At 45.2% G+C, this 16,554-nt stretch overlaps 2 protein-coding genes across 3 annotated transcripts; both read left to right on the plus strand.

Annotated features, from left to right (window-relative positions):
- The first annotated feature begins 1,705 nt into the window (after nucleotides 1–1,705).
- rpe65c (retinoid isomerohydrolase RPE65 c) lies at nucleotides 1,706–12,801 on the plus strand. 2 transcript variants are annotated; one of them, XM_080473676.1, is made up of 14 exons: nucleotides 1,706–1,875; nucleotides 3,432–3,514; nucleotides 4,801–4,951; nucleotides 5,070–5,177; nucleotides 6,020–6,161; nucleotides 6,250–6,397; nucleotides 6,820–6,901; nucleotides 7,213–7,345; nucleotides 7,847–7,989; nucleotides 8,536–8,665; nucleotides 9,014–9,128; nucleotides 10,629–10,723; nucleotides 10,798–10,909; nucleotides 11,832–12,801. In XM_080473676.1, exons 1-14 carry the CDS (start codon nucleotides 1,847–1,849, stop codon nucleotides 12,029–12,031), a joined length of 1,671 nt encoding a protein of 556 aa, XP_080329802.1. In that variant the 5' UTR covers nucleotides 1,706–1,846; the 3' UTR covers nucleotides 12,032–12,801. The 2 variants fall into 2 exon arrangements, with proteins under 2 accessions (XP_080329802.1, XP_080329803.1); XM_080473677.1 differs by having other exon boundaries at nucleotides 1,769–1,970.
- A 412-nt stretch (nucleotides 12,802–13,213) lies between these two features.
- Nucleotides 13,214–15,965, plus strand: LOC308115501 (inverted formin-2-like; the record flags this gene model as incomplete). Its single annotated transcript, XM_080473058.1, has 2 exons — nucleotides 13,214–15,172; nucleotides 15,912–15,965. 2 exons carry the CDS (start codon nucleotides 13,214–13,216, stop codon nucleotides 15,963–15,965), a joined length of 2,013 nt encoding a protein of 670 aa, XP_080329184.1.
- Between the last annotated feature and the right edge of the window lie 589 nt (nucleotides 15,966–16,554).

Below are 16,554 nucleotides of genomic sequence, written 5' to 3' on the forward strand. Positions count from 1 at the left end.
CTTCACTGAAGGTCGTACGTTTCTTCATTTAAAGGAGTCGTCACCTGGTATTCTCCTGTATCCGGTTAGGGTTAGAATCTTCTTTAAATCGATTATTAAAATCTATTGGGGGCGAAAGAAAAAACACGATCCACATTTAAAAGCCTCTCGTTTTGGGGTGGTGCCCCCTGGTGGACTATTTTGTTTTAGAACAAAGCCCAAACGAAACGGAAAAAAACTCAGCCACTTTCAAATGAGATTTTCACACAAGTTTTAACCAATATATTTATTTTAACAAGGAAATGTGTGACGACTCCTTTAAAGAGACGGTGCGACACTGCAGGACTTCTGTCTTCAGCCTCGAGGCTTTTATGTGTTTAGAAAGAAATCCAGGAGACAGAAGGACAATCCTGATGCCGTCGTGACGTGTAGAGAGAAAGTACATCCTGGAGGGTAACGGAACGGGAGCTTGCAGTAAGTCATGAGTCGGCAGCATGGGGGCGCCACAGGGCACCGTGCTGGTCCCCTGTACCGTTCACGCTCCACTCGTCTGAATTCCAGTCTGAGCTCTGACGGCCAAATAAAGCTTCATGATGCTTCATGAGTCACCACCAGGTGGCGCTCTTGGTTGTAAGATAGAGGCCGAAGGACTGGCAAAGAAGTAGTGACGGACAAATGAAGCTTCATGAACAAAGGACTGTCAAGTTTTTCTTTCAGAGTTTCTCTCTTAGTTGTTTTCAGAATATCTGGGATCACAGTGACTGAACAGATTATCATTTTGGTCATTTTGTTTTTCCTCATCAACTTTTCCACCAGTATCGAAACGATTCAGAAGAACAAAAAGACGTACCTTGCCCTTTAAATAGGATCACATGTTTGACCCTTTGTCTCCCAATGAAAGACTAATTGTGGGAGGAGTCAAAGGGAGGGCCTACCTTGATTGGGATTGGCTAAACCCCCGATGACACTATATAGGGTTTGATTTCTGATTGGCTGGTTGGAGCAACACACTTTTTAAAACCTGAAACAAGCCAGGGACAGAGAGGACAGACTGTCTTCACTTCTGGGCCGTCAGTTCAGGTATGGGGACGAGTAGTACTGCTGGAAAACCTTTTAGGAAGTAAATTTTATATAACATGACCCTTTAAGCCACTTGGCTGTTTATAAAGTCCATGAAAGCAACTTTTCTTCAACGCGTCAGACTCATTTCATCACATGAATCCTACATTTTGCTGTGGTCAGCATTTCCCGCTGGCGGAGCTGTGAGAAACACCTCAGGCCTTCTGATTTAGTTTATTTGTTCCTCGGCAGACGGCCGTCCTCCGCGGCGACACACACTCACCAGATGATGGATCAGCGCTCCCTCCAGCCTTTTGTGATGCGTCTATTCATGCTATTCAGCTTCCATTGATCAAGATGTCAGAGCTCAGAAAAGCAGTTTTCACTTTCTTGAGATTCGACTCCTCCTCGGGGCTGCTTGAGAAAACCTATCTGGAACTAATTAGAGAGCGTCCTTCCTGCGCCCACCTTCCAGAGACGCTGCTCTAAAAGCCCTGCGAGTTTGACCCACAACGTCAGGAGGGTGAGAGTTTCTGCTCCCAGACGGACCAGAGGAATCCTGCATGTGGTCGAGGGCCTCAAAGCAGACAATCGCAGTTTGTTTGGAGAAGGTGGAGGAGGTTTGGTGATGGGATGGTAAAGAGGAGGAGGAGGAGGAGGAGGAGGAGGAGGAGGAGGGGGCTGCAGAAAGGCATGAAAGGGGGAACCGGGGAAGGAGAGGATGGAAAACAGGAGGGGAAAATAAGAAGGCGGGAGGGGGAGGCCTAGTTTTCCATCGCTCACCACAGGAAATCTGTTCATGGTTTAAATGCAAGCCGGAGTCTCTGCAAGCAACTGGTGAGTGTGTGTGTGAGAGTGTGAGAGTGTGAGAGAGTGTGAGAGTGTGAGAGTCCAGAGAGAGAACGACAAACGACACAAAACATGGTCAGCCGGTGAGTAGAAACACTTCTTACTTACAATTCCTCAAACAAAAAAGAAACAGGGCAAACAACTTTTAAAGACTTGTGAACGCAACAAGAAAAACTGCTTGTTGAAGTGTGTGTGTGTGTGTGTGTGTGTGTGTGTGTGTGTGTGTGTGTGTGTGTGTGTGTGTGTGTGTGTGTGTGTGTGTGTGTGTGTGTGTGTGTGTGTGTGTGTGTGTGTGTGTGTGTGTGTGTGTGTGTGTGTGGCTGCAGTGAGGACATTTTCCACATTTCATCATGACATGGAGGAAAACCGAACTCTTAGCTTGTTTGAAATCCCAGAACAAACTGAAACATCCAAACAGGAAACATGGCGTCCACATGTCAGTTTAACCCTTTGCTGCCTGTGTTGATTAAAATCCTCCGAGCTCAGCCGTCGGGGGACAATCTGGAATTTTGTCAAACGTTTTAGAATCTGTGAGCTTCAAAGTTTTTGCACAAATTGAGAAATGTGTTTTTATGGACTTTTTGCCTTTTTCTTTGGATTCTCCCGATAATGAACTCCTTCAGCTGCTTTGGGTTTCGCTGCGATCTCCGAAGGTCGGTGTGGAGAAATATTCCCACCATCAGCTGAGGCCATTTTAAAAACACGTTACTTTAAACTCTTACGTTATATTTCAGTTTTCAGCGCCGGTCTGACCAGTAACTCAGTGCTGACATTTCCAGGTTGTGACCTCATATCTTTGGTTGAGCTGCAGAACGACTGAACATCAGCATTAGTATGTTTGTCATCGTGAGTACGTTAAAAAAATAAAAGAAGAAGAAGAAGCAGAGCTGTTCTATTGTAACTGGAGGAGAGGAGTCTCATTAATGCTGAACTAACTCCTGACTGAAACGTTCAACATTCGGCGTCACATCAGCATTAGGCTGTTTCCACAGAGGCTACGATTAGCATTAGCATTTAAGAAGGTTTTGGTTTCTGTCTGTCTACTTGTTGGTGGTTTATCTCAGCGCTTCTGTTCTAGAATAATTAAACATTGACATTAAACAACATTAAAGAAAATAAACACATTGAAGCACAAAGAAAGAACAAACCTCATTTTTCCATGAAACCATCATCTCATTCATTCAGAACAGATAGAGTTCTAATTCTTCACGTGAATGCTACAAGATTCCATAGGTTCACTCAGGAGGGCAGGAAGTTGAAGTGGACCCAGCAGACTGGATGAAGGCGGGTCACAGCCTGCTCTCACACAAACAACAATAAATAAGGATAAAACAAACAAACAAACACTCAGAGTCAACACACACACTCAGTCACTTGTGTTTGGACTGCGGGAGGAAACCAGAGAAAACCCAGCTGAGCACACACACACACACACACACACACACACACACACACACACACACACACACACACACACACACACACACACACACACACACACACACACACACACACACCAACCATCCTGTCTTTCCTCCCTGCAGTGTGGAGCATCCTGCTGCCGGCTACAAGAAGATATTTGAGACTGTGGAGGAGCTCAATGAACCGATTCCTGCAAAAGTCCTCGGTGAGAAAAATAAAATAAAATAAATTATATTTATATATATATATCGATTAGAAAAATGTATTAATTATTTCCACAATTTTCTGGAATCAATTGTGATTCATGACTTTTTTTTCTACTTAAGACTGAAGCTTGTAATCCATATTTATTCATAGAAAACCACTGAATTAATGTCGACGAAACACAGACTGTATTTACATTCAAAGACTTTTTTTAAATTGTTCTTTGAGCAAATAAATAAATAAATAAATCCATATATAAATTAATCAATATCTTTTTTCCATCAACTCACTAAATCCGGTCATAAGTCCAGGTTTAGTTACGCTGAAGAAAAGAAAATAGTTGGATCAACTTAACTGAATTGCTTCAATTGGTGACGTAAATAAGTCAAGTTCTTCTAACTAGATTAACGTCATTAACTTCATTTAAGTTAAAGAATTGTTGGTTGTTTGGGTTCGGTTCCGTCCTTAGTCTACATCTTTAATTTCTATTTTAGATTTAGCTCTCGTGGGGTAGTTTTAGCTCTAGTGGGGTAGTTTTAGCTCAGTTTGGGGTAGTTGTAGCTCAGTTTGTGGTAGCTTTAGCGCTAGTGGGGTAGTTTTAGCTCTAATGGGGTAGTTTGAGCTCAGTTTGGGGTAGTTTCAGCTCTAGTGGGGTAGTTTTAGCTCAGTTTGGGGTAGTTTTAGCTCTAGTGGGGTAGCTTTAGCTCAGTTTGGGGTAGTTTTAGCTCTAGTGGGGTAGTTTTAGCTCAGTTTGGGGTAGCTTTAGCTCTAGTGGGGTAGTTTTAGCTCAGTTTGGGGTAGCTTTACCTCTAGTGGGGTAGTTTTAGCTCAGTTTGGGGTAGCTTTACCTCTAGTGGGGTAGTTTTAGCTCAGTTTGGGGTAGTTTTGGCTCTGGTGGGGTAGCTTTAGCTCTAGTGGGGTAGTTTTAGCTCAGTTTGGGGTAGTTTTAGCTCTAGTGTGGTAGCTTTAGCTCTAGTGGGGTAGTTTTAGCTCAGTTTGGGGTAGTTTTAGCTCTGGTGGGGTAGCTTTAGCTCTAGTGGGGTAGTTTTAGCTCAGTTTGGGGTAGTTTTAGCTCTAGTGGGGTAGCTTTAGTTCAGTCTTTCTTTTGTTTTTGCTTCATTCGGCCGTCACTACTGGAAGGTGTGGTTGTTTTTTGGGGTCGTTCACAATATGACCTCCTCCTCCTCGGCAGAACAAGAGCAGTTGAAGCACCAACGTGATCGTTATTGAGTCCCAGTGACTTTCAGAGCGTCTCCTCTGACAGGAAGTGTTCCTCTCTGTGTGCAGGCGCCGTGCCGCCCTGGCTCGGAGGCAGTCTTCTCAGGATGGGTCCGGGTCTGTTCGAGATCGGGGACGAGCCTCTCAACCACCTGTTTGACGGACAGGCGCTCATACACAAGTTTGACCTGCAGGGCGGCGCCGTCACCTACCACCGGCGGTGAGGGCTTTTCTCCTGAGATGTTTTGAGATTTTCTAGCTTTTTTTTTTCTTCTTCTTTTTTTTCCCCTCCATGTTTTCCTCTTTCCTCGATGGAACTGCGATCTGTGTTTCCTCAGCTTCATCAGGAGCGACGCTTACGTTCGAGCCATGACGGAGAACAGGGTGGTCATCACGGAGTTCGGCACGGCGGCCTATCCCGACCCCTGCAAGAACATCTTCTCCAGGTCACGATCCACGTCGCCGCCGAGGGCTCCACATGTAGAGCGCAGATTTGAAATGATAAAAAGAGGAGGTGAAATCTTCTTTTTGAAGTGATTTCAAGGAGTCGTCACCAGAAATCTCCTGTTTCCTGGATTCAACATGATTCTTGGTGTTGGACCTCGGTAGAAACGGAAAATCTGGAGTTTAAAAACGGCTGAGTTTTGTTTAGTTTTGGCTCTTTGTTTGAACCACCCACAAGGGGGCGCACATCCAAAATAGGAGGTTTTGATTGTGGTCAAGGCAGGAGGCTGATCGAAACCACCTCTGGTAAAGTTAGCAATTATTATTATTATTATTATTATTATTATTATTATTATTATTATTATTATTATTATTATTATTATTATTATTATTATTTAATTATTATTATTTAATTATTATTATTTAATTATTATTATTGTGATTATTTATTATTATTGTTATTTATTATTATTATTATTGTTATTATTATTATTATTTATACTTACGGCACTGCTGAGGTTGAAGGGCAAAGTTTAGTTGCGCTGTCACATGTGATTGTGTGTGATGACAATAAAGCTTCTTCTTCCTCTCATCATCATCATCATTATGTAGTTAGCAGCTAACTGCATAATAATAATGATAAATATAAATGTATTATTATTAATAGTGTTATTATTATTTCATCCATTTCATGACAGTGTTTACAGTCTGTTTCCTGATACAGCGGTGCGATCACTGATTCAGGCTTCAGTAATGAGAACGTTTTCATTTTTCTTATTTTCTTTGGTAAGTTTATATCATTATATCCAGATTCCTTTGTCTTATTTTCCGTCTGCCTCTTCAGGTTCTTCACGTACTTCCGAGGCATCGAGGTGACTGACAACTGCATGGTGAACGTCTACCCTGTGGGCGAAGATTTCTACGCCGTCACGGAGACCAACTTCATCACCAAGGTGGATCCCGACTCCCTGGAGACGTTGAAGAAGGTGGGAAGGAGTTTACGGAAATAAGTAAGGAAAGCTCACGACCCCACCCGAAGGGGGCTTATTTCAGTGTTTGTAACGTTTCCATCAGGTGGACTTGTGTAACTACGTGTCGGTGAACGGGGTGACGGCTCATCCTCACACCGACCGCGACGGGACGATCTATAACATCGGGAACTGCTTTGGGAAGAACATGAGTCTGGCCTACAACATCGTTAAGATCCCGCCGGCGCAGGGAGGTCAGGACAACTTTTATATACTCACAAGTTAAGTTTCTCCCTTCGGTCGGACTGAACACAGTTTACTGTTCCAGGTCCAGAAGTGTTCAGTGGAGTTAGGTTGTGTGTGGTCGTGTACTGAAGGTCCGCTCGTACTCCGTGAAGATGATTTAATGATATTCAAGGAAAGAAAGTGGTACTGTCGTAATAGTCAGTGTAAAAAAAACACAACAAAAAATTATTACAATAATCTAAAAGTATCCTGGTGGAAGGATCGAATCATTTGATAAAATTCTGTATGTAAATATATAAAGAACTGCACCTGTGTAAACGTGACGCACACTTATGTAAATGTAAATTATACAGTGTAAATGTGAAGTATGAAGGGTAAATGTGGAGTACCCAGTGTAAAAGTGCAGTACTTATGAAGATGGTGTTTGCAGATCACGGTGACCCGATAGAGAAATGCCAGGTGGTTGTTCAGCTGCCGAGCAGCGAGAGGCTGAAACCCTCCTACGTACACAGGTACACAGGTACACAGGTACACAGGTACACATGGACACAGGTACACATGGACACAGGTACACAGGTACACATGGACATAGGTACACAGGGACACAGGTACACAGGTACACATGGACATAGGTACACAGGGACACAGGGACACAGGTACACAGGTACACAGGTACACAGGTACACAGGGACACAGGTACACAGGTACACATGGACACATGGACACATGGACACATGTACACAGGTACTCTGTCTCACAAGTGGAAATGAGTAATGATGTCACCACTACTAGTCACTAACGAGTTCCAGGTTTCTGTTTGCAGTTTCGGAGTGACGGACAACCACTTTGTGTTTGTGGAGCAGCCGGTGAAGATCAACCTGCTGAAGTTTCTGTCGGCCTGGAGCGTCAGAGGAGCCACGTACATGGACTGCTTCCAGTCCAGTGAGAGCATGGGGGTGAGTACAAGTACATTTTCCTTTGCAGCTCCTTCCAGAACCACCGGGAACACACCAGCACCGTCTCCGTGTTCTGAGTCGTCCTCTATGTGGGAGTTCCAGGCTTTTACTAGAGACGGCCAAATGAAGCTTCATGAAGCTTCATGAATCACTTTCTATATTTTCCAACTCCACCAGAGGGCGCTCTTGGTTTGACGATAGAGGCTGAAAGGCTGGTAATGAAATGTGTTTTCAAACATTTGTTGAACAGACTAGCGCCATCTAGTGGCTCCAGGACATAAAGACGATGGTTCATGAAGCTTCATTTGGCCGTCACTAGCCTAAACCCTCCCGTTATTGTTTACATGTGCCGCTTTGCGCACACTGGTTGTTTTGTTGAAACGTCTGCGCTACACTGCCCCCTGGTGTTCCGACGAGGTGCAGACGCTCCTGTCAGTAACAGGAGAGGAGGCGCTTCAGCAGGAACTACAATGTGTGTGTGTGTGTGCGTGTGTGTTGCAGACCTGGTTCCATGTGGCCTCAAAGGACCCGGCAGGCTACATGAGCAGCCACAAGTTCAGAACGTCAGCGTTCAACATCTTCCACCACATCAACGCCTACGAAGACGACGGCTTCATCGTGGTCGACCTCTGCACGTGGAAAGGGTGAGTGTGAGGCCCCGTCGCCACGACAACGGTGTTTCACGTAATCGCGTCGTTTCTGTGTGATCATCCACACGACGCAGCCTGACAACGATTTTTTTCTTCTTAAACGGGTTCCCGAGTGGAAAATTTGAAAACGCCACCTTGGCTTTGACGTGTGGACGGACAAAATGCACAATTAGCTGAAAACGATGATGTCATGGCCCCGCCTCTTGACCGATAACACCGCCTCCGTCTCCGCGACGTCACTTCGCAACAACAATAACATGCTGAATTTGTTGATTTCTCAGTTTCTTCATGCTCCGCGTCTTCTCCTCTATTTTTGGTGTATTCCTGTGGCAGTGCTACAGTGCCACCTATAGGCCTGGCAGATGTACTACTTCATTATGAGTTGTTTTTATGGTGATGCCTGGACGCAGACGTTTCCTGTGTGGTTTTGGCTCGTGTGGGGGATGGGGGGGGGGGGGGGGGGCTGAGTCGGGCGTGTGTGTGTGACTGTCTCATGCTGTGTGCGTGTGTGTTTGTCTGTGTGTGTGTGTGTGTCTGCAGTCATGACTTTGTGTACGACTACCTGTACCTGGCCAACCTGAAGCAGGACTGGGAGGAGGTGAAGAAAGCAGCTCTGAGGGCTCCTCAGCCCGAGGTCAGACGATACGTACTGCCACTGGATCTTCACAAGGTCGGTCTACACACACACACACACACACACACACACACACACACACACACACACACACACACACACACACACACACACACACACACACACACACACACACACACACACACACACACACACACACACACACAGGCATGTTTATAGCACTAAAGTTATAATAAAGAGGGAATGAAATGTTTGAAGTGATTAAACAGGAATGGCAAATATATAATTTTACTCATTACCTTTTGTGGTGTGTGTGTGTGTGTGTGTGTGTGTGTGTGTGTGTGTGTGTGTGTGTGTGTGTGTGTGTGTGTGTGTGTGTGTGTGTGTGTGTGTGTGTGTGTGTGTGTGTGTGTGTGTGTTCAGGAGGAGCCCGGTAAGAACCTGGTGTCTCTGTCCTACACAACAGCAACTGCTGTTCTCCGCAGCGACGGTACCGTGTGGCTGGAACCAGAAGTCTTGTTCTCTGGACCAAGACTGGGTAACACACACAGTCACACACACACACACACACACACACACACACACACACACACACACACACACACACACACACACACACACACACACACACACACACACACACACACACACACTTCAGTTTCTTCAGGTGTCCCTTGACATAACAACCGCGCCCCGAGTCACTGAAAACACAACTTTTTGAAAACACTCCGTCTCCGTGGAAAGAAGGAAAAGCTGCTGCCGCTCATTAGTGACGGCCAAATGAAGCTTCATGAACCACCGTTTCTGACTCCACCAGATGGCGCTATTGGCTTTAAGATAGAGGCTGAAGGACTGAAAATGAAGTGCATTTTGAAACGTTTTTTGAACAGACAGCGCCATCTAGTGGCTCCAGAAAACAAAGACGGTGGTTCATAAAGCTTCATTTAACCGTCACTTGTAAATAGATAGTTGCTCTGCACATGCTCAGTAGATGGCAGGGTTCCCGCGGGGTCCTAAAAAGTCTTAAAAGTATTCAATTTGCAAATGTGCATTTAATACCATAGAAAAGTCTTAAAAAGGTGATGAAATTTGATGTCGTCGGTTTAGGTTGTCTAGAGTTGCGCTCGAGTCGACAAAATTGACGACAAAATTTGCATTCTCTTATTTGATTGGTCAGTGTCTTATGTTTACCTGCAGCCTGATGGCTGATGAGCCAATCAAAGGCACAGGAGGGCGGGTCATACATTTTGTTATGGTACAGCTGAGCTTTTATGTTTTGGCCCCTGAGTTGTATTTAAAATAAAATGAATACAAATAAATAACCATTTGAATTATTTTTTTTAATTGGTCGTTGATTAATCAGAAAATTAGTCAAAAAATGAATAGTTTCAAAATTATCTGTAATACAGGTTTTGTTGTTGTATATTATGTTTTGATTTGTCTGATAAAAAAAGATCTAAAGTGTCCAGAAAAATAGAGTAAAGAGCCAAAGATCCTCAGCACCCAGCAGGATGTATAAATGTTCTGATTCATTTTTGTGTAAAATAATTTAAAAAGAATTGTTTTCATGTCATATAAGCAGAGAAGTTTTTCACTTTTTTGTACATTTCAATACTGATAGTAGTGACCGGATGAAGCTTCATGAACCACTATCTTCATGTTCTGGAGCCACTAGATGGCGCTAGTCTGTTCAACAAATGTTTGAAAACTCACTTTATTGCCAGTCCTTCAGCCTCCATCGTCAAACCAAGAGCGCCCTCTGGTGGAGTGAGAAAATACAGAAAGCGCTTCATGAAGCTTCATTTAGCCGTCACTACTGATAGATATTAATTAAAGTAAAAAAAAAAAAAAAGCAGGGAAAGATATGACCTTACAAATGATTTTCAGATGTTTTTTTTTATTTTTTTTTAAACTTATAACATGAAAAATGTCCATTTCTGTGTAAAATGTTAAATATTTTTTATACGTTTGAATTAAACTAACTGATGCAGGTGGATGTAAGTCAGTGTGGTAACCCTTTGCCATGTCGCCCTCTCAGCGTTTGAGTTTCCACAGATCAACTACTCTCAGTGCAATGGGAGGAAGTACTCCTTCACCTACGGCCTGGGGCTCAACCACTTCATCCCCGACAGGGTAGGAGCTCCTCGCCGCTCGCCGCTCGCCTCCTCCAAACGCAGCGCCTTAACGTCTGCCGCTTCCGCCCGCAGATCGTCAAACTGAACGTGCAGACCAAAGAGACGCTGGTGTGGCAGGAAGATGAGTGTTACCCGTCAGAGCCACTGTTCGTGGCCACGCCCGGGGCCACAGAGGAGGACGACGGTAGGACGTCTTCTATCCTCGTCTCCTGTCAGATATCTGAACTCCACGGCGGTCGTGTCTGTGGAAGAGAGAATCCACTTCCATGTGAAAAGGCAGCGGCCGCTGGAAGGCAATACAAGACTCTTGAAGTCTCAGTTTATCTCAGTTTAGTTCCACCTAGTTTCTTTCAGTTCAGTTTAAAAGAGTTTCACTTCCTTTAGTTTGTCTTTGTTTAGTTTCTTAGTTTGTTTCTTCTAGTTACCGTCGCCAACAAAAGTTTTGCATTTATTTATTTATTTATTTATTTATTTATTTATTTATTTATTTATTTATTTATTTATCGATTACAATCACCAACTAACGATTCTGGTGCAGAATATGTTTTCGTCTGCGTGTGTTTATTTATTGGTTTGTATGTATGTAAGTTTTCACAGAAACTGCTCACCTGAATTGCATAAAATCTTCTGAGAGGATTTGTCATCGTCCAAGGACCAATGTATTAGATTTTGAAACGTTAACGGCTAACTGTTAACTGTTAACCAATACATCTCCCCAAAAACGTAAAAATAAAATGTCCCATACAAAGTGGGTGAGAGAGGCACCTCATGAAGGAGATCAGTGTCTGTTGCCATGGAGACGCTCGTGCTCAGCGTTTCATGCACTGACCTACCAAGACAGCGTCAATATGAGCTAACGGCTAACATACTAGTGATGCTAACTCGGTCCCACAAACAAACGTGGCGGTGGCGAAGGTGTGCGCTCTACCGAGTGTAGCTCTAGATTAAATTGAAATTTAAAGCTGCATATTCAGTTTTTCTGTTCAATGGTCAGTATTATATTTTATGTGCACATACATGAACAATCAACACGCGCGTGTGTGTGTGTGTGTGTGTGTGTGTGTGTGTGTGTGTGTGTGTGTGTGTGTGTGTGTGTGTGTGTCCAGGTGTGTTGTTAAGCATTGTGGTGAAACCCGGTGCGGAGAGGCCCGGCTTCCTGCTGATTCTGGACGCCGTGACGCTGACGGAGCTGGCCAGAGCGGAGGTGGACGCCGTCATACCGGTCACCCTACACGGGGTGTACAGACCCCCGACCCTCCCCCGACCCGACCGGGGGGGGGGTCCCGGACTGAAACCCTCCGGCTGAGCTGCACAATCACAGCTTCATCATTTCTGCTGCGAAAACACAAAACAAAAGCGAAAACGATGCGTTATCACTTGAAACGCTGTCGTGGAAACGGGGCCTCAAACAGTATGTCTTCATCACACACGTGCAAAAGATCGCAAAAATACTTGCGAATGTAACCGAGTACAAATACTTTGTTACTGTACATAAGTAGATTTTTCTCATATCTGTACTTAGGCAAACAATATACATTTTGATTCCTTGGTCCAACATGTAAAGACGTCCTCCACTCCAACCAGATCCAAGTGAAGAATTAAAATCAGATTGCAGTGATTGATCCGGCTAAACAGCAGATATACTACAATACAAAGACGGGGATTAAAGCTGCTCATACAATTTTACAACATAAAATTGATCTAGAACTTGAGAACAAATCAGCACATTCAGCTGATAAAAAAAAGCTCCAGACGAACACGGAGGAAACACGAGACGAATGATGAGAGAGAAATGAGGCTCAGACCTTTAGACTGTGGCTCTTTCATTTCTCTGTCATGAAGACGTTCAACCTTCCTCTTCTGTTGCTGTAATTATTTTCTGTTTTGTTTTGATTATGGTACCACTTAGTGCTTTTGAGTTTCTTTGTTTCTGATCTTCTGGAATAAACCACAATTACTTTTGTGCTTTGGACATCAACGATCTTGTTTTTGTTTATTTGCTAATGTGACGTTTGACTGAAAAGAACAATTCAGCTTCCCGCTTCGAGAACGGAAATAAAGACGCTGCCTCTTTCTAACCTCTCCTCTCAATAATTTTGAAAAAAAAAACAGAAATGCACGACAGACTTCATCAATGAAAATGATACATGACGAGCTGCTTTTGCTGTTCGTGTGACTGATTCTATTTAATGTCAAAATACAGAGAAAGGGAAAAAAAAAACAACTACTGCAGTTGCCATGGTAACCCTTACCATGACATCAACGCCTTTGATTGCCTTGATCATTATGTCCCAACTGACCACAAATTTGAAAGCCAACTAGAGATAAAATAGCAGCGGAGCAGCTGGAGGATTAGAACCACAACCAGCGGTTTACTGTGACCAGACGAGTTTGTCGTAGAAAACAAAGAAAAAAAGTTTGGATTTTCGGCCCGAAGGAGCAGAAAGAGATAATAAGTATAATACATTTTGTGAAAGATTTGCTGAAAATGGAGCCAGAAGAAAAGGACTTGATTGTTCAAAACGAAGCTTTTGAAGAGGCCGTGGCTGCAGACAGGGAAGAGCTGCTGACAGTGGGTGAGGGCGTAGTGAACAGGATTCAACATGAGGTGTCCACCGCACTCTTCAGCACGACGAGGACCTCCTCAGCTTCTCTTAAGCTGGACGCCATCCTGCAGACGATGTTGGTGCTCGAGCTGAACCACTCCAAAGTCATGAGGGTCCTCATCAACAGAACCAAACTGCTCCTCCAGGACTCTCAGATTGAGTTGGGGGTGAAGAGCTCGCCATGGCTGATCTCTGAAGGTCTCAATGAGGTGGACGGCAGGACCGTCATGGTGGACAACCCTGTGCAGATTGTCGAGGACACCGACTGTCCTTCCAACCAGTGCCCTCCTCCACCTCCCCCACCACCTCCACCCTCTGGTATGATGGCGTCAATGACTTCTAACCAGTGCCCACCACCTCCACCCTCTGGTATGATGGCGTCGATGCCTTTCAACCAGCGCCCCCCTCCACCTCCTCCACCACCTCCACCCTCTGGTATGATGGCGTCAATGCCTTTCAACCAGCGCCCCCCTCCACCTCCCCCACCACCTCCACCCTCTGGTATGATGGCATCGATGACTTCCAACCAGTGCCCTCCTCCACCTCCTGATCAGTTACCAGGTATGCCTCCTCCACCGCCTCTTTCCATGGGCTCGATAGCTGCTCAGAGCAGCCAGATCCCGGGGTGCGGCATGGAGACGAGCCGTTGCCCCACGCTGAGAATGAAAAAGCTCAACTGGCAGAAACTGTATGCCGTTGCTGACGAACACTCCATGTGGGCCTTGATTCAGAAGGAGCCTCCTCCTTGGGAGTCGGACTACAGCGCTATCGAGCAGATGTTCTGTATGCCAGTGAAGGAGCACAAAGACAAGTTTGCAGCTGCGCTTGCCAAGGAGTCTGAACGGATCACATTCTTTCCTCCAAAGAAGGACATGAATCTGAATATACTTCTAAAGAAGTTCAAATGCACGCATGAGGAATTTGTAGCCATGATCCAAAATGGAGACCGGACAAAGTTCGATGTCGAGGTGCTGAAACAGCTTCTCAAGGTCCTACCTGACAGGGATGAGATTAAACATTTGAAGTCCTTCCAAGGAGAAAAGGAGAAGTTGGCGAATGCCGACCGCTTCTACACCGTCCTCCTCACCGTGCCGAGTTACGAGCTGAGAATCGAGTGCATGGTGTTGTGCGAGGAGACGCCGTCGGTGTTGGAGATGCTCAAACCAAAAGTCAAGCTGGTGGAGGACGCCTGCGGCTGCATCCTAAAGAGCACGCTCCTTCGCAGTTTCTGCAGGCTCATCCTGGACTTGGGAAACTTTATTAACTATGGAAGTCAAATTGGGAACGCCAAAGGGTTCAAGATCGGCTCTCTGGTCAAGCTCTCGGACCTGAGGGGAAACAAGGGCGGCATCACTCTGCTTCATTCCATCTTAGAGGAAGCCGAGGCAAAACAACCGGAGCAGCTGGCACTGCCGGATGAAATCGAGATATGTCATGAAGCGGCAAGAGTAAATCTGGATATAGTGCAAACAGAAGTCAAGGACTTAATTCAACGTCTGACTGAGGCTGCACGGAGAGTGTCCACTTCATCGGAAGAGTTGAAGGAGCAGTATGCACAGGCTCTGGAGGAAAACCTGCAGGCGTGTCGAACCTTCTGCCAAATGTTCACTGAGATCGAGAAGAAGAAACGTGAACTGGCCGTCTACTTATGTGAGGAAGGGAACGCGCAGCTGCTCTGGGAGGTTTTCGGGACCATGAGGACTTTCAGGGAACAATTCATCAGAGCTCTGAAGGAAAACAAAACCAGAAAAGAAGAAGCAGTCAAGGCTGAGAAGCAAAAGAAGCAGCTGGAAGAGTGGGCGTCAAAGAGACAGAATGCAAAATGTAACCAGAAAGAACAGGTACAACAGAACGATGACTGTCACAGAGACCAGTTTCTGGTGGATGTCAGGAATGGTTTGAGAGAGACGAAGGTCCAGTCCAGTTCAGAACCCCCCCCTCCTGATGAAACGAGAAACGAGTCTAGAAAAGGGGTCAAGGAATTAGCCAGGATGTTTTCAGGTTTGACCTGAACTCTACTTGTGCATTTTACACGCGTGGCGTGTTGTGCTCGTTATGCCGGCGTTCATTTTGAACTTTGACTATATTTTGGGAGAGTTTGCATGTTCTCCCTGTGTGTGCGTGGGTTTCCTCGCACAGTCCAAAAACCACACCGTAGCAGTCGTGCATGCCACCGTCGGGTTCACCCACAGGGACGGAGTCAAGGGTTCCCAAAATTCAATTTGGAACAATCGTTCATTTTATTAAATGAAATCACAAGCCAAACCGAAACTCGCACACAACACCACTGCCTCTTTCAGGCTGTCTGTGGTCTCTGTGCTTAGTCCCGCCTGTCACCCCGAGTGTCTGGGCGGCTCCGGGGGTATGTGGCAGAGAGGTGATTAAGCCCCTGATGCCCCCCCCCCCCCAACAAGAGGTGGGACGTTGGGAGGCAGCCATGCTCCGGAAGCTAGTTACAGGGGCGGCCCCGCCGCCACAGGGATCCCCCGGGGAAGGGGATGGAGCCAGCTGTGGGTCTCGACCCCACTCCTCCTCTCCACACCTTGGCTGTGGTCTTCGCCCCCCTGGTCTGGGCCGCAGCCGCCGCCGCCGCCGCACACCTCGTGGTCGTCCGGGCCGCCCGCCTTGCCGTAGTCGTATGGGGGAGAGTTTAGTGGCAGAAAGTGTCTGGTGGAGCTTCGTCTGATTTTATGAAATGTCCTTTTCTTTTGCCAGACCTGTGATGGGTGACAGAGACATTTAGTCTGTTTCTCACGTCTCCAGCAGGTGAAACAATAAACTGAGTGTTTTCCACGACTGAAGATAAATATTGTGGCCACATGAACGAGAAGGAATGTTCAGATATAATGTAGAGATAAGTGACTGTTTTCATTATATTACCAAATACATACACAATATCAAAATATTGGACGAATATTGCGCCTGTCAAAGACGTCACACACTATATGATTTACGGCAACTCCATATAAACAAACTACATTACGGGCTGGATAGATAGATAGATAGATAGATAGATAGATAGATAGATAGATAGATAGATAGATAGATAGATAGATAGATAGATAGATAGATAGATAGATAGATAGATAGATAGATAGATAGATAGATAGATAGATAGATAGATAGATAGATAGATAGATAGATAGATAGATAGATAGGTAGGTAGGTAGATAGGTAGATAAACTTTTTCATAAAAATTCTACCTTGATCGCTATGTCCAATA

Source organism: Lipophrys pholis, assembly GCF_963383615.2.
Source record: "Lipophrys pholis genome assembly, chromosome: 10".
Lineage (NCBI taxonomy): Eukaryota > Metazoa > Chordata > Actinopteri > Blenniiformes > Blenniidae > Lipophrys > Lipophrys pholis.

Bases quoted from the DNA above. Each gene is read 5' to 3' on its own strand.
- rpe65c (XM_080473676.1), top strand. From the start codon at position 1,847: ATGCAAGCCGGAGTCTCTGCAAGCAACTG. The intron at 7,990-8,535 runs GTGAGTGTGAGG...GTGTGTCTGCAG, and splicing joins GACCTCTGCACGTGGAAAGG to TCATGACTTTGTGTACGACT. The intron at 8,666-9,013 runs GTCGGTCTACAC...GTGTGTGTTCAG, and splicing joins TGCCACTGGATCTTCACAAG to GAGGAGCCCGGTAAGAACCT.